The 27342-nt window shown below is 42.0% G+C and overlaps 1 protein-coding gene across 1 annotated transcript in view; it reads left to right on the plus strand.

The window, feature by feature from the left end:
* Positions 1 to 27342, plus strand: part of Pkhd1 (PKHD1 ciliary IPT domain containing fibrocystin/polyductin) — a 419145-nt gene that overhangs the window by 38442 nt on the left and 353361 nt on the right. Inside the window, exons 20-31 of the mRNA XM_075978902.1 lie at positions 462 to 637; positions 2922 to 3060; positions 4513 to 4640; positions 7043 to 7227; positions 8176 to 8298; positions 9619 to 9724; positions 10141 to 10416; positions 15337 to 15467; positions 18612 to 18747; positions 23382 to 23577; positions 24181 to 24248; positions 25435 to 27036. Of these exons, the coding sequence (XP_075835017.1) occupies positions 462 to 637; positions 2922 to 3060; positions 4513 to 4640; positions 7043 to 7227; positions 8176 to 8298; positions 9619 to 9724; positions 10141 to 10416; positions 15337 to 15467; positions 18612 to 18747; positions 23382 to 23577; positions 24181 to 24248; positions 25435 to 27036 (3266 nt within the window). The remainder of the gene's footprint in view (positions 1 to 461; positions 638 to 2921; positions 3061 to 4512; positions 4641 to 7042; positions 7228 to 8175; positions 8299 to 9618; positions 9725 to 10140; positions 10417 to 15336; positions 15468 to 18611; positions 18748 to 23381; positions 23578 to 24180; positions 24249 to 25434; positions 27037 to 27342) is intronic.

Raw genomic sequence — 27342 nt, forward strand, 5'->3', positions numbered from 1 at the left:
GAGTATAGAAGGAACCCGTCAGGACCCTGGCATCATTTTAGGGACAGAACTTTTAAGATGAGGAGAATTGAGACTCAGAGACTCTGCACTTCACTGAAGTGCATTCAGCAAGTGGTTCTGTAATAAATTGAAGGCACCCTGGTCCATTGATTCTGTTCCCTGTCCAGACATTTCTCATTGCTTTGAAGTTATTTTAAAGCTCAATGAGTCGGTGATACAGGAATACCCAGGATGATTAGAGACTGGCATGTACTCTATCTATTTAAGATGCAAAATTGCATTGTTATTTGAAAGTACTGCTGATACCTAGTGTCACGAATGAATGACTGACTTGAGATGTGACTCACCAGTGTTGTAGATGAAAGTAGTCTGACCCCGGGTGTGAGGGGCTGTCTGGTCCCAGTCTGAAGGAGGAGGCCCGGAGACTTTACCCAGAGGCTTCTCCCGTTCTGCTTTGGCAGCTGGCAGTTCACTTGCATTAACCTCTGGGACACATGTGTGCGTCGCTCTGAGGATCTCCCATCTTCTCTGGCAAACACACCACTGCTGGTTCAGCGGATTGACATTCTTCCTGTGGCCCTGAAGGCAGGCCTGCTCTATCTGGATGAAATTATTCTTGCAGATACAAGCATAACAGGTGATTGTCACATCTGCTGTTCTCTTGGGCCTGCCTGTCAAATGCCTGTCTCAAAGTTCCACACTAGATGTTGTTTTTCTTTTCTGAAGGAGAGAATGGGTGGCTCTCTCCTGCCTGCCATAGTTTGAAGGCAAATGGGGTTGGCCTTGTGCACATTTCCTTCTATGTCTCTCCAACTAATCGCCCTTCCTTCCTTCCTTTTCCTTCCTTCCTTCCTTCCTTCCTTCCTTCCTTCCTTCCTTCCTTCCTTCCTTCCTTTTTCCCTCCCTCCCTCCCTCCCTCCCTCCCTCCCTCCCTCCCTCCCTCCCTCCTTCTCTCCCTCTCTATATCTCTTTTGTTTATCTCACTATTTTATCTTGCTTTTTGTGCTTATACTATTATGCCTTCTCTTTACTACCGTCTGACTTTGAATATTTGTTTTTCTCCTCTGTAAAGCGATTGTAATAAAGAGCCAAGATCAGCACTGAGCCATTGCTAATCATTTGCTCTGGCACACTTGGAAAATGATGCTGTTCAGACTCACGTTGAGACGACCGACTGAATTTGCTGGTGTCTGAGACAACTGGCCAGGAAACTTTTGTAGTCCCAAGTACCGCCCAGATGTTCAGAGGAGCCAGTATTTCACAGACTTAAACATATAGTTTAGGAGACTCTAGACTAGATAACAGGTGCCGCTTCATTTCTCCTTTCTCCATTGCACACCATTCTGCTCCTCCATACCCTGGAAACCAAGGACCCAATGCCTTTTCTTGCCACCCCACTTTTTACTGCAAAGCTCTTGTCGATCTAGAATCATCCGGGGAGAAAGATGACACATGGAAGGATGGCCGGGGACAAGAATGAAGACTGGGATGAGGAAACAGTTGTCTTTCTTTGTTAGTTTGCTCTGTGGACACCAACTCCCCCACCCTGAGTTTTAGTTAATGAAAAGATGAACTATGTAAATGAACTCACTCATCATGATTAACAGTATGAATGTCTGATCAATATATTATGTACTTATTCTGCTTAATAGTCTGTGGAAGTTCTTTGTGTCTATTATGGTAGCGTTCATTATTTATTATTATTTTATTGTTATTTTTGATGTTTTCATAATCATCATTATCATCATCATTATCATTATTTCATGTAGTTCTCAAGAGCACCTGAGATGGTCCTGTCACCTCTATTCTATGTATGAAAAAAATCAGGCTAAGAGGGGTTATTCTCAAAGCCTTTCTCTCTCCCAGTGCATACAACTGGGATATGGTGACAGACTGGAACCCAAGTTTCCCGGCACCATCTCTTTAGAGAGCACATAATCATATTGAGCAACTGCTCTGTGCCAGTGTTGCAGTAAGAACTGGGCATACAGGACCAGGCACCATGACATATGTCTTTAAACTCAACACTGGAGATGGTGAGACAGGTAGACCTGTGTGAGTTCAAGGATAACCTGGTCTGCATAGCGAGTTCCAGGATATCCAGGGCTACACAGTGAGACCCCGGTCTCAAAGCGAGCAAGCAAGCAAGCAAAAACAAACAAAAGTAGTGAAAACAAGCAATAAAAGAAGTAGTCATTCAAAATAAATAAGACAAGGCTATCACTGCCCCTGAACTCTTTGTAATCTGAACCGTAAGTAATGTTGAGGAAAAGCTGTGTTACCCAGCAGGAAGACAAAAGGATATTGAAATGTTCAGTGGTCATTAAAGTCAGCAGCCTTCCTGAATTACCTACCAGGAAGATTTCCATCCATCCCACATACTGTGATTGTCACTTTAGACACAAGAAAGCTGAACATTGCGGAGCTTATGTTGGTTAGCAGAGTGGCTGTCCGAGGAAAGTGGGAAACCCTGGATTTGAACTAGCATCTTTCTGTACACATATCACTTCACCATGAATAAGCGCTGGTTGTGATGAGAGCCTAGTCCATTCCTCAGGTGGATGGCATTCCTAGGGGGGAATTTCTGTGTGTCACTAAGGTTTCCACAGGCTGTGGAAGGAAGGGGTACCAGTCGCCCACACATAGAGTGAAGGGGTGTTACAAGAGGTGTGTGGCTGGTGGGGGCTGGTTGATCGTTGCTGCGGAGTTTATCCTCATGTCCGTACATGGCTGCATTTTCCTCTTGGTAATCAGTTGAATGTTGTCCTCCTGTGCCCTTCTTCGGGAGCTTTTCCGATGTAGTAGATGGGTAGGGATCTAGACTTCATGTCTGCACGTGACTCATCATCTTCAGCCAGAATCTTCCACTTTACGAGCCTCCATTTGAGTTATTTGGTACTAATTGGATCATTGGTCTCTAGTTTCTCAAGCTGATCCTGGAACAGCCCGTCCAGGTGGGAACCTGGTGGAGTCAGTCTCGGTGGTGGGATTCTCTCCAGTCTACAGCATAGCCTTCTGGTTGGCGGGCTGTGGTTCAGAGCTTCCTCTCATCACTGCACGGTAAGGAAGTGGTTTTCCTACACGGATGTCTTCAGTATCCACAGCTGGCTACGAAGCACACAGGTGCAGCTTTTACGGAGGTGGCGAAACTCCCTGCTGTACTGTTCAGAGCCATGGTCTTATCTCAAGTTATGATACATCAGACTCAGATGTAGGTTTGGTGTAGAGACAAATGGCTGGGACGTGGTAGTTTGGGGTCAGAAAATTTGAATTTTCTACGACCTAATGGTGCTGACTCAGCCGAGAGCTACATGTAGGAGCCTATTTCCATTGAATTTGTTTTTAGATGGTTTGTTATGTTTCTCAGAGTAAGCACTGTTTTCCACTTACTCCCCTAATTGCAGTCCCGGTATATTGATCTTGTGGGAATTCCTTCAGTTTAAGGAACAAAAACAGGCATTTCTGAGAACTCACCAGCAGATGGCACTAGAGCACCACAAGCGTGGCTACATAGCTGTGACTTATTTCTAAGGTAGTTTACAATGCAGAGACTAAAGATCAGCCTCCTTGAAGTCCAGGGACCACATGTATGTTACCCTTTTAAATTCACTTAAACTCTGCAGGATCAACAGAACTGAAATGCTCTGTCTTGTATGTGCACTGCATATACACGTGTGTGTACACATGTACACCATATACACACACATACACAAAATATCGGATGGCTCTCAGCTATTAGCTATGAAATTATAAAAACCAGTTTGAGTTACTGTGTACAGGTTACACTCAGAGGGCTCCTGATGACCTTCCTCTCTGACTTTACCTCAAGTCCCCGGGCTCCTCTGGAAGCCTGTGACCACGCTGGAAAAGAGGACGGGTCTGTCTGGAACACGCCTTTCAAAGAACACCAATCCCATTCATGATCTAAAGACCTCCTCAAAGGTTTAACGTCCTTAAGCCATGTCCTTGGGGCTCAGATTTCAACAAGTGACTTCTGTCTTTGTGAGGGGACACACATGTCAGCTTATGGCAGCGATTGGACAGCTTACAACCCCAGTTCATGCCACAGTTATTTGGGTCATTTGTTTATCAAAAGAAGGGCTGTGCTGGCACTGGGTCTATATATAAGAAGTTAGTGAGGTGGAGTAGATGCTCCAGCAGGAGGTGTTGGGGAGACACTGAGGGACCAGGGCACACTGACCCGGAGTATGCATATGAGGCTCTAGACAGTCATCTCTTCTCTGAACCAGAAATGGGGGTGGCAGAATTGCTTGTTGCTCTGGACCCCTGTGTTCATAGGACCAATGTTGTTGGTAGCATGTTCTTAAGGAGCCTTCTGTTTATACCACACTGTTCCTGCTGTGGTGGGAAAAGGGCATCCAGTAGCTGGGAGGTCGAACTCAAAGCATAGAAGCATGGGAGTAAAACAGTCTTTGTAAAGAGCTGGGTTTAGTCAGCATCACACATCCTAAGGACTGTGGTGGCTAACACTTTGCTTTTGATGTGCTGCAGCTACGTGCCCGCTGAGGGCACAGGAGAAGGATCTGAACTGACTGAGGTGACAGCACAGAGACTCCAGAGGACAAGCCCGCCTTTAGGAGGACACTTCTTCCTCCAACTCTTTGATACAGTGATACCTGGTAAGGGGCTGTCAGGTATGGTGGCGGAAGTCACAAAATAATCCCACACTAGTTCAGAATTATGAATAATAAAGGGTTATTTATTTAGGGGAGACTTACAGATTACTAGATAACAGTCCTCTGCACGACGGGGAATAGGAACAGAGTCTAGTATCTGGAAGTGAGAAACAAGAGAGCGAGCACACGCTTTGCAGCTGAATTTATAGTATAAGAGACCATGCCCAAGTGTGCTGTTATCTTAGAGACTATTGGCTGAAGGTGCGGAATGTGCTCACACAGAAAGGGTACAATGATTCTCATGTCCATGCTGGGGATACATAAGGTAAACATCAGACTGGGAGTTCCACAGTTAAGGTGACAGGTCCGAAATGACTGTTTTAAGATTACAGACCTGAGAAGGGATGGACTGTTCAATCCCAGCCTTTTTAATTTGTAGATGAGGAAAGTGAATGAATTGGCTTCCCGAGACTGTGGTAATGAATTATCACAACTTGGAGACTTAGAGCTACGGAGGTTTTTTTCTTAGTTCTGGAGTCTGAAGCCCCACATGAAGGTGTGAGTAGGGCCCCAACTGTCCGTGCCCTTGGGGATAGTGTGTTGGTTGTCCTCTTTAGTTTCGGCTGATGCTGCCAATCCTCAAGTGAAGCTGCGATGCTTTATCCTGTGCCTGTGGTCATGGCCTGTTTTTCCTTTGTCTCAAAACTTCCTCTGCCTTGGTCTTGAAGGATTCACAAGAATTTACTGCACGATTCATGATAAACTCTTCCTCTCACTTCCTCAACTTGGCCATGTCTTCTGTCACATGAGATAACATTTATTCTTTGGCCTTGCAAAGAGTTAAGAGGACACTGTCACATCGCTTTTTTATTGTGGGGGTTGGATTCAGCCAGCCACACTGAAGCTTCCCTGAGGTTCTTAAAAATAATCAATGACAGGGTCTAGATGTGAACCTGGGTATTTCAGGTTCAAATTCATCTTCTCTCTGAAATTTCCTAGGACAATGCTCCTTATACCCGTGTCTTCAGAGTTAAATGTAGTGGCAATTATTTTGCTATTAAGAGTTTTAGCAGTCACCCAAGTTTGAGATTATGGACACAATTAGCACGGTGCTTTAAGAGCTTCGATAATATAGACTTTTAACAAAGCACAGAATATGAGAAGAGATAGCAATATTGTTCAATAATCTTATTGATAAATACTGGCAGAAGAGCTTGGCTTCAGAAGCAAGGCTCAGAGGCATTTAAGAAAGCTGTATGCGTAGGTGATACATGCTTCCCAAATCTTTTTTTTTTCCCTGAGAAAGGCTCTTCTTGGGTGAGAGACACATAGGGGCATTTTGACTATAATGGGATAGCATAGAAAAAGCTGAAGACACCTTGGTTATTGGAGCCTGGTAAATGGGCCAGTGTCCACAGCGCCTTTGTCTCTATGGCATGAACCACCACCAGGCTCTGCTTCTCACAAATGAGAGCTTATCTGCAGAGGTCCTTTCCTGCTATCAGATACAACCTGATGCTTGTCACATTAGTGCCGGCAGAGTCACCGAGGAAAGCCAGCCTTAGCCCAACTTTTTGAAATGAGTACAGACCCCCAATTATGTAGAACAATGCTTTTTAATCATGGGACCGCTGTTGGCCTTGTGGAAATACAGTGGCACTTTATTAACCCTTCAGGGCAGCGTGGCATTCAAGAGGAAGGCTTGGGAGCAGGTGGACGGCAGCCTGAATTTTAATCCAAACCTGCCTTTCTGTCTTGGCAAGCTTTTGAATACCGTTAGGGTTCATTTTCTTCATCCCTCAGGTAGGCACGGAGGTGCCCCAAATGGCCCACCTCACGGTGCCATTGGGACCAGCTAATGAAATGGAAACTTTGGGTAAAGTGTGAAGTACAGAGATTTGTTATTTCTCAGTGGGGATGCGGAGCGGGGAAGCAGGTGGCTGGGCTTAGAGGAGATTCTAATAGAGAGAGCAAAGAGAAGTGCCAACATTCCTCAGCTGTGTTGCCTACGTTTTATGGGTGTCAGCTGCTGTACGCTGCCCCTACTCCCTGTGAAAGGTGGCCAAGATTTCTCTGTTCACAGGACCAGCTAAAATTTTCCAAGAAAAAGCCAACATTTAATTAGACTTTCAGCCATCAGAAAGGTGTCTGGAGCGTGTGTGTTCAGTTGATAGCTGAGACCGTCTTGTCTGACATAGCACGGTCACTGTTTGCCATGTGATATATGACACTGAAGGAAGCATCTGAGTGTAAAAACAGGCATCTACTTCTGGGGAAAAATATGATCTTAAGTCGGGTAAAGGTGCTCTTGTGTTATATTTTGATTCTGAAAGTTTAGCGTGATCCTGGTGTTTATTTTCTTCTATCCACTGACATCATGTTTTCTGCGAACTCTTGGCTCGCAGATGTGCCGGTGCACATGTCTTCCAGACAGCTTCACAAGCTATTGCAGGACAATGCTGACGCGTCCACATCTGGATACCTCAATGTCAGTGACATCACTGTGACGAAGGAGCTAAACTCCTGCTATGAACATGTCTGGACTCTTTCTTGGACTACTCAGATTGGGGATTTGCCCAATTTTATCAGGGTAGGTATAACCAAACTTTTTTTGTGGTATAGATTTGACGGAGAAATTTTGTAAAGAAATATAGAATTATATGAATAAAAATGGATATAGATTATTATTATTATTGTTATTTGTTGCCATATTATAGCAAAGGGGTTTTATATCTTTCATCAGAAAGTTTCAATCTGAATTTTACATCTCAGATATCATCGTATTAAACCCAGTGCTTCCTTCCCTAATTTAAGGCAGAGGGAGGAGCTGCTGGTCAGTGTCCACCACATAGTTTTCCACAGCTGTTTGTGGATAATTCAAACAGATGTGATCGACTTGATCATCATGAGGCAGATGGCATGGCAGAAGGGAATTTAGAAAAGGATTTTCTGTCTTTGGATAATGACAAAAGCAGATGCTCTTGCATATGTAGTGTTTTAAAAAATAATCGAATGATCATCAAGAACTTGCTTATTATAAAATGAAGCCCAAGATGAAATTTTATCCAAGCTTTATGGCACTGTCAGATAAGTGATTTCTCAAGTGAAATCCTGGAGTGAGATGGAGGAAGAATGATAATTTTTGTGCTGATCTCAAAGCACTATGTTCTTACATTTTATTTTAATATTTAGATTACAGCTAATATAAAAAGAGGCACATAGAAGCAAAATATCTCAAGACTTAACATTATTCTTATTATTTGAGTGTGTGTGCTTCTGCTTGACAACTCCTCTCACAAACAGATAGCCCATGTTTACCTTTTATTAGCTACTTTTTATTTATTCTGTTAGGATTCTAGACAAGAATTCTCTGTTTAACAGCCCTAGGTGTCCTGGAACTAACTCTTAGACTAAAATTCTTTATCAATTCAAGCTATGAGAGTCTTTCAAACAGAATGTGGAATAAAAACTCATTTGTTTCCCTCAAGATGAGATTTCTTTTCCATGAAAGAATTGATCAGAAATGTAACTATCTCAGGTCTCAGATCAAAATCTCACTGGAGTGAATCCTGCTGTAATTGCTCGTGTGGTATATGATGGTGGAGTTTTCCTTGGACCCATCTTCGGAGACATGTTGGCAACTGCCAACCAGCAAACTCAGGTGAGAGTGTTGGGCCACTAGCCCCAAGCGTATTTCAAGTTCTTCACTTGTTTGCATTGAAAGCCAAATGGTTCAACTTCTGTGACTCGTTTTTTTTTATTTGGATTGCTTCCACAGCGTTTCCAAAGTACTATGAAAGCATAATTGCTTTGCAAGCAATCATGGTCTTTATAAGTATTTATGCTATTATTGTGGTACAAAAAAACAGAGGACCCGTATAGCTAAATACTTATAACTAATTATTAAGTATCCAAACTGGGAATGATTAAATATAATTATTATTTTTTAAAATTTATTATTATTTATTATTGTTGTTGTATATGTATGATGTGTGTGCAGGTTGGGGTAGGAGAGCATATGACTGGGCATGCATGCGGAGACCAGAGGATAACTTTATGGGATTGGTTCTTTCCTTTCATTTAACGTGGGTTCCAGGGATTGAACTCAGGTCATCAGGGTTGGGTGGCAAGTGCCTTTATCAGTTGAGCCATCTTGCTGTTCCTGACCCTTATTTTTATCTTTTGAAAATAAATCATTACAAATAAGACTGAAGGGCTCTTTGTCACCCATGCCGTTCAAGTATGCCCTTCCTCTTACAGAGAACTTACATAACGTGGCTGCGCCTCTAGCCCACTTAAAAAAATCCTACAGAATTGATCAAGTCTTATCTTTTATCCTCCCTCCCCAATTTTAAACATTATTTGAGGTAGCATTCAAACTGAGTTAGTATTCATTTAGTTCCACAGGAAAGGAGAGCTGTAGAGTCTGAACGTATCATCTAGGACAAAAACAACTGCAGACCAAATGTAGAAATACACTTTGGTCTGCAAGGAAGGCAGAAGGACAGTGCCTAATAGTTTGTACTAGCGGGGGGGAAACGGTTGTTTTCATGATGTACAGGCCTAGGAATAAAAATATCCAAGTTCATGAATTTACTTACCAGATGAAAGAGGACACATTTTAAAAACAATTTATCCTATTCAGTCATGTACAATATAGGTGTCTGGAAGAGTCACAGAGCCTCGAAGTTCAAGGTGAGACTGGGAATTCCAAAAAGGACACTAATTCAGAAAACTGTATATTAACATATTTATTTGCACAAATGGATCTCAGCATTTCCACAACTTTGAAAAAATTTAATAAGTTTTGAGCCATTCGTTTTTATAAGAACTTTCATTGAGAAAATAGAAAAGAGGAAATGAGAATGTATGAATCATAAAGACATTTTAATTTAGGAAATGCTCACAAATCCTTTGTGACTGCCCTTGTGTTCCTTAAGCCCATACATTTTCTCTTAATTTTCTCACCTTCCTCCCTCAGGTGGCTGTGCAAGTGAATGACGTTCCAGCCCATTGTTCAGGCTCCTGCTCTTTCCAGTACCTGCAAGAGTCAACTCCCAGTGTGGATTATGTGTGGCATTCCCCTGGTAGGCTCTAGATATGAATCTTAGAATCAGTGATTTTTAGCAGAGGGCATGTAGAGCATCATCATTTTCAGGAGATGTGGATGCAATGGAAAGTGCATGTTTGGTCCATTCAGGGATGTCATTTCCTATTTAAATATATGTGTGTGATTATTATTAGTCCTTCAGTCTGAACTTCCTTTATATTATTATTGGTTGATTTACTTGTATGAAGTTAAGGCATTTCATTGTTAGTCTGAGGAAGTTGAAGGTGGGGACTGTAGACAGAATAATGAATGCAATTGTCTCAGCCACTAGTCAACTCCTCCAGTTTTGGGAGAGGAAGCTGAAAGAGAACAAGCATCTGGTGTTGGAGTGAGAGCTCTTGAATGGAGTGTCAGCACTGATTTGACGTTTGAATCCCCCGCCCCCTTTTTTAGGATGTGACGTCAACCTACTGGTTTATTTGACTGGAACTGGTTTCCCTAGAGATGCCCAGTCCTTGCAGATTACAGTGAACCAAACAAGATGTGAAGTTATTTTCTCAAATGAAACAGATGTGGTCTGTGAGCTGGACCTGCTACCAGTTGGAGTGCATCCGATTTTGATGCTAGTGAGACCTTCAGGCCTTGCTGTTAATGCCAGTGGAGAAAGCCTCTTCCTGTATGTGGAACCCAGGCTGGATGCTGTGGAGCCTGCTACAGTTGCAGAGATAGGTAATGTGGGCGGGCCTCCGCTGCGTACCTGTTCTCTGAAGTGATAGTTCTTGTTCATATGCGCAAATCTCTGCCCAAAGCATGACACATTCTATATGTATAGAGATTGTAGCTTTTTGTTTCCTAGACATTTCTTCAAGTAAAGACACTTTTAAGCTGGGAAATGGACTTGCTTGGCACATTAAGATGAGAATTTGGCTGATGATGTGACACACTAGACCATGGAGTCACTTGGATGGTCATTCACCTGAAAAACTCCAAGACGTTAAATGAGACATTGCTAGTTATAGGGAATATGTGTCTTTCCTGAGGCTTCACAGGGAAGGGGTGGAGCCAAGGTACAAAAGAGAGTACTGGATGTCAGTGTTCACAGGTTCTCTGTGCTAGGCTGCCTTGCCTTTAGAAGGCCCGAGGATGCCTCATTTGTAGCTTGCCTAGCTTTCTTCGAGAGTAAATGGGTCAAGAGATGGCAACACTCTTGTTGAGCAGCCATGTTTGGCAAGTATGCCCACTCACTAGGAACGTATTACGTAGTTTTTATTTTACAGCCTTCTCTAGTATTCTTGGAAACTTGGCTAGTATTCAAAGCCAACTACTGTTTGCATAGTTCAAGTCTAGAGAATAGTGGGTCTTGTCAACATCAGAACCACGGACTGGATCTCAGGTCCATAGGAGAGTAGAGATCTTTCCAAGAATTGTTACTTTCTGAAGGACTCTACTAGTTTAGGGAAAACTCCAGCTGGATTCTAACAGGTTCAGAAATACCCAGACTCACATTTGCTAATGTATTAACACTGTAGAATGTAATGCACAATTCCTTTTCTTAATGATTTGTACTTTGTCATTGTTGATTCTGGTGGCCAGAAGCCTGTAGCTCGGAATACAGTTTAAAGTGGTGTGCTCTAGACAGAACCATTGCTCAAAGGACAAGTTTGCTTCTGATTCTGTTTTGCCTTGGGTGAGTGCATCAGCAGGCCCACCCCTTCTCAGGTCCACACATAATAGCAAAGTCCTTTCATTGATGTCAGGAGGGAGCAAGGATACATGTTTTACTCAGAGCCAAAGACCATATTCCTCATTATCCCATGAATTATTGCCTTGAGTTTAGGGCTTTTTGCAGCCTTCTGACTAGATTTATTAGAGGTTTGATCTCACAGAGTGATTTTTCCAGTTCAGGCCATACTGCTAGATAGCAGACATCTTCCAGGCAAGCAGGAGGCTCAGTCAGCTACTTGCCCAACATAGAGCGATTTAGACTGCTCAGTTTTTCTGGAGTTGACAGCGCTCTCAAAATGCAAGACTTAAGGTTTTAAAACTAGAATGACAAACTTTTAGTGTAAAAAACCAATCCCAGGAGAATTGAAATGCTATGAACATCCCTGTCAGGAAACGTATCATCAGTAAACAGTGAAGAGACTTGAAGGTCTTGGAGCATTATCCATTGTCCTCCCCTGTTTTAGCCAAAGGCATGATGCTCTGAGAAGGGATAATTTCAGATGCTTATCAAGTGACTTTTTAAGGCTGGGAGGTGGGATCTGAGAGAGGTCCTTCCTGTTGCTTTCTTTGTTATTGCATTAGACTTTCCCAGTGAACCCATCACCTATACAGTCACCTATACAGTCACCTATACAGTGTCCATAAATGCTCATCGCTCCCTGTACCTGGGTGCTGGTGACCTGAGTGCTTCAAGTGTGTCCCTGGGCAAGCAGTATCTTTGTCAACCGGGAGTTTGTTAGAAGTGCGGTCTACTGGACCTCTGGTGTCAATCTGTATTTTAATAGAATCCTCAACGTCTCTATGAATAGTCTAGTGTGTGAAACCCTGCTTTAGGGATTTAAAGAGAACCAGGCAAGGCCTGTTAAGAAGAAATTTAAATAAGAGCAGAGTACAGAATGAATAAATATCAAAATGAGATCTGTAATACTCAAAGTCACCACTTATCCCTTCTCAAGCATTCTCAAAAGAAATGTTTGAGGACAATCTTGACTTTTCTTACACACTATTAATTCACTTTTGGGCTAAGACAGAATTGCCTTCTTAGGCAGTGAATCCTTGTGAAGCATACATTTTCAAATGAAAATGGTGAAATCTTACCACCCCTATAATTTCTCACAACCACCCTTGACAAAATCATCATAATGAGATTATGCATTAAAACTCAATGCTGTGATATGGTAAATAAAAATAAAAATTAAATTAAAAATAAAATGACGATGGATAGGTAGTGGTAAAGATGTAGAGCAAAAATATTAAGGGGAGGGAGTGAAGCGGGAAGGAGGATTTTATTGGGATAGGGAGATCATTAGCATTTGCTGAAGGAATTTCTGGGCCACGGGTTTAAATACACTTAAAAATTTAACATATATTCCTGGAGGGATTTCTCAGTGTTAAAGTGCTTGCTATGCATAATTTGGACCCCAGGAAGCCCATGCAAATATCAGATGAGCAAGTGTCCTGTATGTAACTCCAACCAGAAGACAGAAATTGGATTGCTAGAGCAAGCTGGCTAATAAAGCTATCTTATCAATGAGCTCTAAGCTTTATTGGGAGACTTTGCTTCAGAAAATAAGGTGAAAGAGCTAAGGAAAGGAAAATGACTCTTGACACCAACCTCTGGACTCCACATGTCTGCGCACATACATGTATCTGTACCCACATGCATAAACATTTGTATCCACTCATGCACACCACATACATGCATGAAAAATTGGAATTCAAATATAATAGTGGTAAGTGTCAGAAATATTCTTTAAAGTTTCTACAATCTTTTACATATAGGTATGAATATCTATTGCCTACATCTTACTAATATATTTTTTAATTTTTTGATGTTTAATATCTTATAGAAGAAAAATAATTCAGTATTGTTTTAAGTCATATTTATTTTAAGAGATAATGAATTTCCATGGCTTAGAAGATATTATAGCTTCCTTTCTGGGAAGTTTGTTCATCTCAGTCTTTCTTTCCAAATTTGATTATTGTTCTTTTTTTGATATTAAGAACTTGAAAATACTTTAATGTATTTGACTATTTTTTGTATTTCTATGATTAATAAATAATTTTATGTAATAAAATGTGTTTGACCTTTATAGCTTTAGAGATTGTAAAACACTCAGAGTGGGCTTCTCTGAAGTTGTGTGAAAATAAGATTTTAGGTTTCCTTCCATTCTTTTCCCATTTCCTCTCTTTATGTCCAAATATTTTATTTGAAATTTGCTTTGGGTGAAAGATGGGAGTCAAGAATTCAGGTTTTATCTTTACACATGCTATTCTCTTATATTATTTACTCAATAAATAATCTATCTTTTGCTGGAGTGAAGCCACATACCTTTCATGCCCTGTAGACTTGCTTCTGGAAGTTGCCTTCCAGGCTGCTCATTCTTTCTGCTCAATCTAAGCATGTGCTATTTCCCATTTTTATCCTGTTGGATTTCAAACAGGTTTTGTGTGTGTGTGTCTGTATGTGTGTGTATGTGTGTGTGTGTGTGCCTGTGTGTGCCTGTGTGTGTGTTTACTCTTATTTCTGAATTATTATTTTCTGGTTTTTCTTGTTCACTTTTCACTGAACTTTACCGTCCTCATCTTGTCTAATTTATACAAACATCCCACTAATTTTTATTGGAGTCATATCTATGCTTTTATGTTTAATTCAGGGAAATTATGATACTTATTCTTTTGACCAATTTATACTGTTTTCAGTTTTAATTTAATCCATTCGTTAAGGTCTTCAGCGGCATTTTAAAATTTCCCTCAGTGTTTTCTTGTCAAGTATATTTATAGATGCTGTATCCTTACTGTGTTGCTTTCGTATATTGACCTTTCCTCCCACTTTTCTCTCTACCTTAGAAGTCTCAGGTCGTCTTGCTCTGACTCTTCAGAGCAAGCTACCCACTGAACTTCAGGTGTTATTTCTCTAAGTCAAACCAGTCCCAAAGGTTTTGGTTGTGTTGTGTAAGTTCCCTCTCTTGGTTTTGCCTCCCTCTTGCTTTTGCAGCCCCACATAATCTCAGGAGACCCGAGTTTCTATTTGATGTCTTTTCCCACTCTCTTACTGCAGAGCAGACTTATTCTTCTCATCAACAATGACTGCGTTTCTAGCATATATGATAGTGTATGTCTATAGTCCCAGCTACATGGGAGACTGAGATTTGAGCCCACAAATTCAGGCATCATAGAAAGGCTCCATAGTAAAGCAAAGAACCTGAAACAAGCCTCCCCCACCAGATGAGGACAAACAAAAAAAGTGAGCTTTTATTTAGCATTAGCTAAACTAGGGAAGTGTGCTGTGATGTTGGGAGGACCATATCACTGTTCTGGCCTATAGAGAGGACATGGTGGCCTTTGTGGCTAACTGGTAGTAGTTTGCAGAGAATTCCTGATGGCGGAGGCAGACAATATTCGTCATTATGTCCTGCTATGGTGACTAAAATCTCTTTGTGCGGTATTGGCTGTCCAGGTTGGAAAGGCTATTCTCGAAGGAATACGAGGACAGCTGAGCTTAGGGCCAATGCTAAAAATGATCTCCAGGCCCTGGCTCTGCCCTCTTGCTATTTCTACCGGCATGCTCTCACTTGTTGCTTCTTGGGAACGAATACGCTTTACGGGATGGGCAAGAATGATATTTAGAATCTAGGTCAGACAATGTTTGCAGATACTACCTGCTTCCTTGACTCCTGGCTATATCCTTATATTTTATTCATAAAGGTCTCCAGAATGCCTTGCTACTCTTTCTGTCCTCTGGTCACCATTTCTTCCTCTCTGTGTTTCTACACTTCAATTCAGTCTTTTCCTGCAGTTTGAGAATTGTTTTGCGTTTTGACTAAAGAGTTTCCTATTTCAATTTCATTTTAATTTTTCCTGTAATTACCTTCGATCTGCCTACACGGTTATATACGTGTAAAGGTGCTGCTTTCATTACAGGAGGACTGTGGGTTACCATCCGAGGTTGCCATTTGGAAGGTACAAGTCTGGTGCTGTTTGGAACTCAGTCGTGTGCCATTGATGCCATTAGCAGCAGTTCACAACAAATTCGCTGCAAAGTCCCACCCAGGGTAAGGAGACACTTTGTTGTCCTGTGCGAATTTTATCATACCCCTTGTGCAAACTAACGTAACTAATCTGAGCTTTTTTCCACTATAACGATGTGCTAGTTTTATCTATTGTACGTTTTGCAATTAAAAAAAAGATAAAACCCTGTGCTTGTGTTGTGATTAATTTCAGTTAATTCCTTATGTAATAATGCAACTCAAGCATCCTAATTTGTGATCTCCTTTGAGTCCTGCTTAGTTGGTTCTGTGGGCCATGTTCTCCAGGTGTCCTTGATCCTTCTGATTCCTATAATCCTTCCTTCTCCTCTCCTGTGGAGGTTTCCCTGGCTCCACTTAGTGTTTGACTGAGAGTCTTTGCTTGTGGGTGGATGTCAACTCTCTGAGGACAATTGGACTAGGCACCAATCTATGAGTAAAGTGCTCATTTCATTGAATTTTTTACAAGTCTTGCTTGGCTGTTTGATTCTATCCTGATCTCTGCACTGCCCATCCTCTATGTAGTGCCAGGCATTAGTTCCCTCTGGTGAGAGCCTCAAGTTGGACCAGTCATTACGGTTTCTGCTGTTTCTGAGATTATTTATTTTATTTTTCCATGGTTATAGTTTACCTTCTTGGGTTGGAGTTTTTCTTCTCGTAACCATTGTAGGGCTGGATTTGTGGACAGATACTGTTTTTTATCATGGAATATGTTTTGTTTATCTATGGTGAAAGAAAGTTTGGCTGGATATGGTGGTCTGGGTGTGTGGTCTCTTAGAGTCTGAAGAACATCTGTTCAGGTCCTTCTGGCTTTTGGAGTCTCCACTGAGAAGACAGGTGTCATTCTAATAGGTATGCCTTTAATATGTTCCTTTTACCCTTGCCACTTTTATTATTCTTTTTTAGTTCTGTAGGTTTAGTGTTTTGATTATCATGTGGCAAAGGGGCTTTTATTTCTGTTTCAATCTATTTGGCTATTCTATAAACTTCTTGTACCTTAGTAGGCATGTCCTTCTTTAGGCTAGGAAATTTATCTTCTATATTTATATTGAAAATATTTTCTGAGTTTTTGAGATGGGCTTCTTCTCTTTCCTCTATTTCTATTATTCTTAGGTTTGGTCTTTTCTTAGTGTTCCAGATTTCCTGGATATTTTGTGTCAAGAATTTTTAGATTTAAGATTTTCTTTGGCCATTATATCTATTTCTTCTACTGCATCTTCAGTGCCTGAGAGTCTCTCTTCTGTCTCTAGTATTCTGTTCGTGATGCATATGTCTGTAGTTTCTGTTCACTTACCTAAATTTTTATTTCCAAAATCTCCTCTGTTTGTGTTTTCTTATTTCTTCTGTTTATATTTTCAGGTCTTGAACAGGTTTATTCATTTTCTTCAGCTCTTAATTTTTTTCTTGGATTTTTAAAAGGGATTTATTTATTTCTTCCATTTTTTCTTTGTGTTTTCCTGGATTTTTATTAAGAGATTTATCCATTTCCTCTTTAAGAACTTCTATCATCTGCATAAAAAATGTTTTAAGGTTGTTTTCTTATGCTTCAGCTGTGTTGGAATATTCAGGGCTTGCTGAGGTAGGATAGCTGGATTCTTATGGTGACATATTGTCTTGGCTGTTGTTGGTTGTGTTCTTATACTGGTGTCTACGCATCTGGGTTGTGGAGGATTATAGGTCTCGGTGTCTATAATCATTTTTTATGTTTGTTAGATTGGTGTTTTGTTCCTTGGCTACTGTTTTCTTTCTCATCTTCTGGTTGGAGCAGCCTGTGGTTGAATAGAGGATCTCCACTTGATTTGTGGGCTGGACTTCTTTTCGCTGGGATGGCCTCTGGTTGGGCAGGGTATTTCCACTAGAGTTGGGGATTGGAGTTCTGGCAGCCAACATGGCCTGTGGTCCATCTGGGAGTCCTCTACCAGAGTTGGGTACTGGAATATGGTGACAGGGTAGGGTGGGGTGATTGAGGAAAGCCTGGGCAGACTCTGAGTGGGTTGGTAGCCTACCTGGAAATCTGGGGGCCTGTGTTGCCTGTAGTAGACCTCTGCTAGGCCTGGGGGATAAGATACCATGGGAAGGAGGGGAGGGACAGTAGGGACCCCCACAATGTTGTAAGTGAACTTTCTCATTCCCTCATCCTTTTTACTGAAGCTCTGTTCTTGCTTTGATGTAGGTTGGACATTTCTAGACTTCTTTTCTGTAGATTCTATTTTGTTCCTTGTTTTCTCTTACTAGTAGTTTCACTGTTTCCTCTTCAGGCTTTTAAAACTTCTGTGACAATTTTATATGTGGATATAATATTTTGATGATGTTCTCCCACTACCACCCTCCCTTGACTCCCACTACCATCCTCCCTTGACTCCATTCTGCTTCCTCTGGATTCTTTCTTTCCAAGTTCCTCCCTTTTCTTTAAAGATTCATTGAGTTTCATTAGGGTTTCTTGAATGAGCATAGAATAGGGGGTTTACTTACCAGTGACTACACCACAAAAGAAAGTGACAGCTACGTTCGCCAGCAGTCAGTAACTGCCGGTAGGGCCTCAGTTGGGATAGATAGAGTCCTTCTGAACCACTTCCCCCATCATCCCGGAGTGTTGGTGGACTCTGTCTTACCTATGTCTTGTGGGGTAACCACAGCTACCATGAGTTCAAGAATGCAATGATCAGACCATGTGTGTAGAAGCCAGCATTCCACAGCACCCGTCTCCATCCTTTGGCTCCTGCATTCCTTCTACCACACTTTTCTCCATGTATCTGGAGCCTTGAGGGGCTAAGAGTGGTGTCTCCTTCACTTGGTTATTATTTATCTGGGATACCAAAAACCTTAAGTTGCATCTTACAAAAGACAACATAGGAGGAAAATTTCTGAGCATTTTACATGTCTGAAACTACTCTCTCACATGATGGATAGTTTAGCTGAGTATAGACAGTCCGGAAACACCTAACGGCCCAGAAACAATTAGTGTGTTAAGTGCAGATTTCTCTTACTTACCGTTCAGGGCACAGCCAATACTATTCAGTACTGCGTTTGTCTAAGTTCTTGACTCTCTGTAGAAACTATATACCATGATCAGCATTTTTATATTTATTTATTTATTTTTACTGATTATGCTTAGAGCTCTCCTTTACCCTCAAATCCAGCTAAGATTTGAATTATAAAATTGCTTTTCAGGGGAAAGATGGGTACACTGTGAATGTGACGGTGGTCACTGGAGAGCACTCTACAGTTCTTCCTAGAGCATTTACTTATGTCTCCTCTTTAAATCCAGTGGTTGTGTCTTTAAGCAGAAACAGAAGCAGCATAGCAGGTAAGATTCATGTTACTTCCAGCTGTTCTTTTCTGTAGAGTTTTGATCCTATTAAAAGTCAATGAATAGACTGTGGATTTTTATTTACGATTTTATTTATTTATTTGAGGTATTGTCTCCCTTTTTACCCCAGTTAGCCTGAAACTCTGTTTGTATGACCTTAAACTCATAATACTTGTTATACCCTTTTGAGTTTTTTTGATTGCAGACTGGATTCAGCTTATTGTAATATAGATGAAAGATCTTTTTCAGGTTACCTGATAAAATTAATCCTATATCTGATTTCTTCTCTGTAGAAATGGCACTATTTTCTTATAAAAATCATGTGAATGTTATATTTATTGAGCAGCTAATTTGTACTAACATTATAATTACCATCAATTAGACAGTAAATATTAGAAAGAAATCATCTTCATAATAATCCTCAGGTAAAAATCCCCAGTAGAATGGGATATTTCCATGAGATAGACAGACTAATTTACAAACAGTGGGATCTCCTCACACCCATTCACACCATACCAGATACCAGAGAAAGATGGCAGAAGCAAATGTGTGAAGGCCCATCAGAAGCATCCTGGAGTCTGTGGTCTTGGGGCCTTGTCTATCCAAGATTCATCCATCAGGGATTCACCTCCTGGTAGGCTGACACCCTGAAGTCAACTGCGATCTGCTGCTCCTCTGGCATGGCTACTGGCAAGGCATTTTTACACATGCTTTGATTTTGTTGTTCTTTTATCCTGAGGAACTTGCCATAACGCTGGCCAAATAAGCCTGTTTTGGTCTAGCGTTACACTATTGTCTTTTTTCTTGGTGCCCTTTGAAATCTGTTAAACTCACTGGATTTCAAAGTAGAGAATGGGAACACAGAAAGAAGTAAGGAGAATGGGGAAGTGAGGAAGAATGTGAAGGTAAGATGTGTGTGTGTGTGTGTGTGTGTGTGCGAGAGAGAGAGAGAGAGAGAGAGAGAGAGAGAGAGAGAGAGAGAGAGAGAGAGAGAGAGGACCTGATTCTACATATACCTTTTCAGAGTTTCTAAGTTAATTTTTCCAAAAACTGTATGGGAAAAAAATTGGCATCATTTTATTAACGAAAATGTCAAGGCTTAAGTCCCAAATGAGGCAGTAACATTCAAGAACTTGAATAAAGCATCACCATGTCCACTTTTCTCTTTTTAGCAGTGTGCTGGTTGGTTTATGTAAACTTGACAGAAATGTAGACACATCTAAGAAGAAGTAATCTGTAGTGTTATTTTGATTTTGTTTGTAATCTAACAAATAAAGCTTGCCTGAATATCAGAGTGCAGAGCTAAATTACTAGTTAGCCACTGAGGCCAAGCAATGGTGGCACACACCTTTAATCCTAGCACTTGGGAGACAGAGGGGGCAGATCTCTGAGTTCAAGGATGCTCTGTACAACAAGATTGAATCTGTCTTAAAGAGAAACAAAATTCACACAGAGGAGATCCCACTACTTGGGATTATATGCCTTTAATCCAAGCATTATGGAAGTAGACACTGGAATGATATGGCTGGTCAGAGAAAAGAATTTAAGTGGGGAGACACAGGATCTTAGATGCAGTCTGAAGATTCGTATAGACAGGATCACCCCTTTGGCCTATGCATTGGGAGAGGTAAGAACTCTTTATGGCTTAGTTCTGCACTCTGATCTTCAGGCAAGTTTTATTTGTTACCTCACAAACAAAATATCACTATAGGAATCTTAATTGAGAAAATGCCTTCATAAGACTGTTCTATAGGCTACTCAGTGGAGTATTGTCTGATTAATGATGGATGGGAAAAACCCAGTTTACCTTGGGAAGTGCCATTTCTGGGCAGGTGGTCCTAGAATGTATAAGAAAGCAGGCTGAGCAAGCAATGAGGAGTCAACCAGCAAGCAGGAACTGCCCATAGTCTGTTGATTGAGGTTTTCTGTCCTGCCCAGTTCCCACAATCGTTAAGTCCCAAAGAAATCACACAGAGGTCTACATTAGTTATAAACTGATTGTCCCATTATCTCAGGCTTCTTATTAACTCTTATAACTTATATAGCCCATTATTAGCCCATTATTCTTGTCTATATTAACCATGTGGCTCACATCTTGCTTCTTCTGTGGCCGGGTAAGGACTGCAGAGAAATGGGCTTCCTTCTTTTCAGAATTCTCCTGTTCTCATTGACCCACCTGTACTTCCTGTCTGATTGTCCTGCCCATACTTCCTGCCTAGCTACTGGCCAATCAATGTTTATTTAAAATATAATTTCAGAATACAGGCCATTCTCCCACACCAATAGTCTCTGCTTCAGTTCCTGTTTCCAGGTTCCTGCTTGAGTTTCCTGATTGGTAGAGTATGACCTGGGAGTTGTAAGAAGAAAGAAACCCTTTCCTTCGCAAGCTGCTTTTGCTCATGGTGTTTCGGTCGCAGCAGTAGAAACCCTGGCTGAGACAGGCAGTCTCTTCCAGTCTCATCTAATTAGCTGTGGTGTCCTCTGCTTGGGATCGCTGCATTGACTCTGAGGTGCTTGTGGTTAATGGACCTTTAGGGTGCTCTATTCCAAACTGGGGAGTGTAAGGCAGAGGCATGCATTTCTGCTTCTGCTACTGGGCATATAACTGGCTTTCATTAAGGCTCTGGTTGTCTGCAGGCTGAGTTTGTCCTTCCTGCATGTTTGTTTATTCTCTAAGTATGAACAATAGCCCCAGTCCTATCCTTCCATTCCTTGCACACCTATGGATGTTTCCAAGGAATGTAGATTCCCTGAGGATTACCTTTTCTGATGATCAGGCAGACAGACATCACCATCTCGGTTTCTTTTCCAGACATGTACCTGTGTCTGCACATACGTTTCTTCCTAAAAACCAGCTAGCTGCTGCCATTTCCTGCAAGCCACTGAATGATTAAACGATAATGTGCTACGCAAGACTTGAGACCAAGTTGTAAAGTTTTAAGAAGTAAATATTAAGTCCCCACTTCACTCACTCTCTTTGAGATTGTATCTACCAAATTGAATCTGAAGTACCATATTGTGCATTAATTCAGCCTCTCCTTATGTTCTTATTTGAATAATCAGGGTTATTCTTTGAAGAAGAACATTCTAATTTGAATAGTACTGCCTGTTAGCTGACTCTTATAGTGTGTCTTCTACTTAAAATTTTTTTTAAAAAACCTATAGTTTTAAATAAACTTGTGTGTGTGTGTGTGTGTGTTTGTGTGTGTGTGTGTGTGTGTGTGTTAGTGTATAGTTCAGAGGACAACCTATGGAATTGGTTCTCTCCTTTTACCATTTGGATCCTAGGGAACACATTCAGGCCATCTGGTTTGGTGGCAATGACTTTCCCTCTGAGCCACCTCGTCTACCTCCTATCGACACAATTTTGTCAGTTTATTTACAAGTTTTGACAGTTATTTGACGATGAAGTCTATGCAAGCCTTTTTGTGTCCCATAGCATCTTTGTCATGCTGATAGTAGCAAAAGACCATTGAACTACAGAGCAGAGATAGGAGTTCAGGGTTTGCCTTTTTCACTACTTAGCTATGACACTTTGATGACCAAGGTTTCCTCAACTTTAAAATGCTAGCTGTATTTCACTGGCACAGTGAATCATAATTAACCTCAGCTGCATAATTTATGCAAACCTAAAATCACCTGGAATATGGAGCTTCAAATGAAGAATTGCTGGATCAGTTTGCTCTGTGAGCGTGTGTGAGACATGTTCTTTTCTTTAAAATTTCTATTTAGATTTATTTATTTTATTTTATGCATGTGAGGATTTTGTCTGCACGTATGTATGGGTACCATATGTGTCCCTGGCATCCATAGAGGTCAGATTTCCTGGAACTGGAGTTATGGATAGTTGCAAACCACCATATATATGCTGAGAACCAAACCCAGGTCTTCCGTAGGAGCAGCAAGGTTTCTTAGCCACCAAGTAGTCTCTCTAATCTCCTGTGAGGCATTGCATTAAGAGACAATTGATACAGGAGGGCTCAGGCAGTTGTGGGTGCTGGCATCCCTAGGATGGGCTGAGGGTATATAGGAAAGGAATAAGCCAGGGACAGCAAATAAAGCAGCAGTGTTCCATGGCCTCTGCTTCAGTTCCTGTATTGAGATCTCTTAGCTTCTCTTGATGGTTCACTGTGATCTATGAGGCCAAGAAACCCTTTTCTCCTCACATTGGCTTTGGCCAGTGTTTGATCTTAGGGTCATAAATCAAGCTAGGACTTAGGGAAAGGATCACATGGGGTAATGGCACGGAAGTAGATGACCTGTTATAACAATAATCGTGCAGTGCATCTCGGAGATGTAGATTTTTACTTTTCTTAGCACAAAAGTAGTAGCTAAAGGAGAGGACACAGAACATTGTTTTGTAGGTAAGGAAGGCAGTTGACCCTCCAAATTAATTAATTTGCCTTTCCAGGGATCAAAGTCAGCATAAGTGTCTCAACAATTTTGCAACATTAATGCCCTTGAGGTTTTAGGCTGTTGCTCTGTTTAGGGAATTGTTAGAAATTTCATGAGAAAAAGGGGAACTGTTAAAATTCTTAGAGACTTACATATAGTGCTGACTTTATTTAATCATAAAAGACAAAGTGGTTGAGGTCCCAGGTCCAGAAGTAAATATAGTCTTCTTGATACAGGAGGCGAGATCCTGTTCCTTGGGATGGCAAGGCTGACGAACGACACGGATCTGGATGTACAAATCTGTGTGCAGAACACCTCTGCTCAGGTCCTCACACAGACAGCTTGGGGACTGGAGGCGCTGCTGCCCCCACTGCCGACTGGCATTCACACGATTTCAGTCTTCATTAATGGAGTCAGCATTCGTGCCCAGGGGTAAGGTTGACTGGGGGTTTGTTTGGTGATCAGCAATTCACTTGGCATCGTCCATCTTGAGTTGGGTGTCTTCTTTGTTCCCTGTAAAGTGAGGTGATGAGGGTCTGAGAATTATAAACAAATGAATGACTCTCGAAGCCTGGGGGCGGTTCACTCCTTAGACCAACAGATGAGAAATGTTGTCTTTCTTGTGTGGGGAAAGGGGAATTGGAAGTTAGTGGAGGTGGGGATGGGTGGGCCTCTGCCTAAAGAAGGCAAGCCTGTGGTGGAGCACTTTAATAAGACTATGTCTTGTGTGTTGGATAAATGATTTGTAATAACTGAATTCACTATGCCTCCTGCCTCACCTTCTTCTCCCCTGTACTCCCGAATTACTCTAGATTTTCTCTAGAAGTTCTCTCTCCTTCATCTAGAAAGTATCTAACCTGTGTGTGACTGATGTCGCCCCTGAGACTTTCCCAGGACAGCGCCCCACCCGTCCCTCCACTGTTTTATTTTCTGTTTGATCAGAATCACTGTCATTTGCTCCCCCCTTTACAAGTGTGTCTCCATTCTGTTCTACTCATCTCCAGGGTATTTTCTAACATGGACTGTTTTCTCTAGGGTTGATCTCCACATCCAATACCTCACTGAAGTTTTCAGCGTGGAGCCTTGCTCTGGGTCTCTTCTGGGTGAGTGGTTCCTATGCCACACGTTATTTGTCCAGCAAGTTGGTTTACTGAATATTCAGATTTCATCTCTGGACTAATGGGCTGGTGACGGCAGGGCTGCAGGCATCAGGGCAAGATATTTCCCTTCGTTCTCAGACGATCACTGCTCTTTCGTGAGGTGGAAAGAATTGTGGGACTTCAGCTCTATGAGTTCCAAAAGTAAAAGAGAATGAAAAGGAGAGAGGGCGGGCTGGCTTTCATTTCTATAGGAAATGTCAAAGCATCCAGTGGACACCACACTCAAGCAGGTATTAGGAAGGGACAGGCCAGCCTTCTGCAGTAGTGTTTTAGATACTACATGTGGGAGGAGAGGAGGGGGAGCCACAGTCTCTTCGCTGTTCTCTAAGGATGCAAGACAAAGGAGAAAGACAGAAACACAGAGTAGTGAAGAGTAAGAGCAATGTAGAGTGTTCTGCCAGATAGTGTAACAGATGAAAAGAAAATGAAAGAATTGGATTTTTCATTTGCATATTAGTAGAGAGTAGTATAGCCTTCTGAGACATCCAAAGGTATTCTAAAATTTCGCCTTAAACACTAGAAAGTATCTTGGGGTTTGATGGTCGTGATTAAGATCACCTGTTGCTCCTGCAGAGAGGCCTTGGCTCAGTTCCCAGCTCGCATGGGTCGGTAACTCCAGTTTCGGAGCATCTGTCAGGTCCTCTCTGGCCTCCATGGGCACAGGATACAGTGGTACACAGACATACATGCAGGCAACATGCCCGTACATGTAACATAAAAATAAATAAAGCTTTAAAGGTATTCTTATAAAACAATTTGAATTGCTTTGCTGCTATGTGAATTTTGTCCTGTCTGAGCATTGGCCAATGCTCACAAATTTAGCCATGAGGGGGATGAAATTTGCGTATACCGCTTTTCACTTAACTGCATCACATCTGTACAGGGGCTGCGGTTCCTATTTGGAATATCAGCTTTTACGTGTGTGTGTCTGTCTGTCTGTCTGTTTCTCTGAGTACATTCCAGCAGGCATGAAGAGGTCAGAGTTCAGTTCTCTCCTTTCACCACGTGGGTCCTCTTCAGGAACTGACCTCTGGTTATCAGACTTGGCTGCAGAGGCATTTAGCTGCCAAGCCTTTCTGCTGGCCAGAATACTGCTTTTAATTTTGTATCATCCTTGTTTAAACTTTAGGTGGAACCATCCTCAGCATTGCAGGAATAGGACTCGGCAGAGACCCGGCTCTGATTTGGATACTTGTGGACAACCAGACTTGCGATATCGTGACCTTAACTGACATGAATGTCTGGTGTGAGACTCCTCCAGGTGCACTGTCACCTGGGGCAGATGTTCTCAGTGTCTCTGCTTCTGTGGAGATCTGGGTCGGCAACACTTCTTTCCTCCATGGTCCAAGCTTGGTGGGGAAGGGCCTTACCTTCATGTATGAAGCCACAACAACACCAGTGGTCACTGCTCTGTGGGAAGAACTCACGAACGACAGCCTGCGGTTCTATGTGGAAGGAAATAACCTTTCTGACTCAGCCATTCTTTTTGGAACCTTGAAATGTGACCTTGAAGTGCAATCTTTTGTCGAGAACACAAGTTTGTCTGGGTGTTCCTTTCCTCTCTACAGTTTGGAAGTAGGAGTCTATCCTCTCCGAGTTCGTCACAAGTTGATGGGGTTTGCCAATATGTCTGCAGTGCCCCAGAAATTTGAGTTGTCACCGCAGATAACGGCCATCTTCCCAACAAGTGGTTCTGTGTGTGGTGGGACCATACTCACTGTGAAGGGCATGGCCTTCAATTCAAGAAGGAGGTCAGTTCATGTTGACCTTTCGGGCCCTTTCGCTTGTGTGATTTTGAGTTTAAGAGGCCACACAGTCCTATGCCAGACCAAGTTGGTGGGCTACCACTTTTCTGCAGTGCCGTTTGCTCTAAATGTCACAGTTGTGGTCAATGGGCTGGCCAGCAAGTGTGCAGGGAACTGTATACTCTTCCTGCAGGAAGAAGCGACGCCTACTGTGGATGTCTTGACTGCAAGCCTCAATGGTTCTGTGACCACGGTGCTGATGAGATGTCAACGGTTAGGTACCACTGATGCTGCACTAACAGTGTTTGTGGATGATCAGCTTCCTTGCCACACAACTTTCTTCAATACCAGCCATGTGGCTTGCCAGATGAGTAACTTGACCCCAGGGCTCCATTACCTGTCAGCTGTTCATACACATACTGGTTATGCTTGCCTGGATAGTGTTTCTAGAAACTTCTTCATTGCGCCTCAGGTGTTTGACTATTTTCCTAAGAACTGCAGCATCCACGGTGGAAATCTCTTGACCATAAAAGGCACAGCTCTTAGGGGATGGAATGCTACATTTGTCTATGTTGGCCAGAAGGCTTGTCTCACAGTGAACACCAGTTATGAGCTCGTCCAGTGCATCATTCCAGCAGGAAGTGGCTCTGTTGCCCTGGAAATACAGGTGGATGGAGTTTTGTGCCACGCGGGACTCATTGGTTACAGCAGTGTCTTTACTCCGGAACTGCTCTCTGTTTCACGGAGTCATGACATCTTAACCTTTTCAGTCGCCCAGATCTCAGGGGCTGCAAATGTTGTCATTTTCATCGGGAAGTCACCATGCATGGGTGTCTCTGGGAACCGTACAGTTCTCCGGTGCACGGTTCCTTTACTTCCTGCTGGGGAGTATCCTGTCACAGGCTATGACCACAGCAGAGGCTGGGCCTCTTCGGCTCTCATTCTGGAGCAGAGAGTGACTGTGGCCTCAGTGACTAAGAACTTTGGTAAGTAGAGAAGACGAGATAGAACACACTCTCTATAAAGCGAATTAACTGTTACTGTCAGTTTTAGGAAGGAGAGTACCAATATCACTATAGGGGTAGCAGGAACAAAGAGCTGGGAGACTTCTTGTAGCCACAGCTTCTTCTTCAAACCAAGAAGTTTTTGTGACATTTTGTTGATCTATCTTCATTTTCCATCAGGGAAATTTCACATATTCCCTAAGTATTTGATTGTATTTTACTTTAATGCATCAACTTCACTGGGCATGTGTTTTAAATTTAATAATATAATTTGCTAAAGCTCATTAT

Source organism: Microtus pennsylvanicus, chromosome 7 (assembly GCF_037038515.1).
Source record: "Microtus pennsylvanicus isolate mMicPen1 chromosome 7, mMicPen1.hap1, whole genome shotgun sequence".
Lineage (NCBI taxonomy): Eukaryota > Metazoa > Chordata > Mammalia > Rodentia > Cricetidae > Microtus > Microtus pennsylvanicus.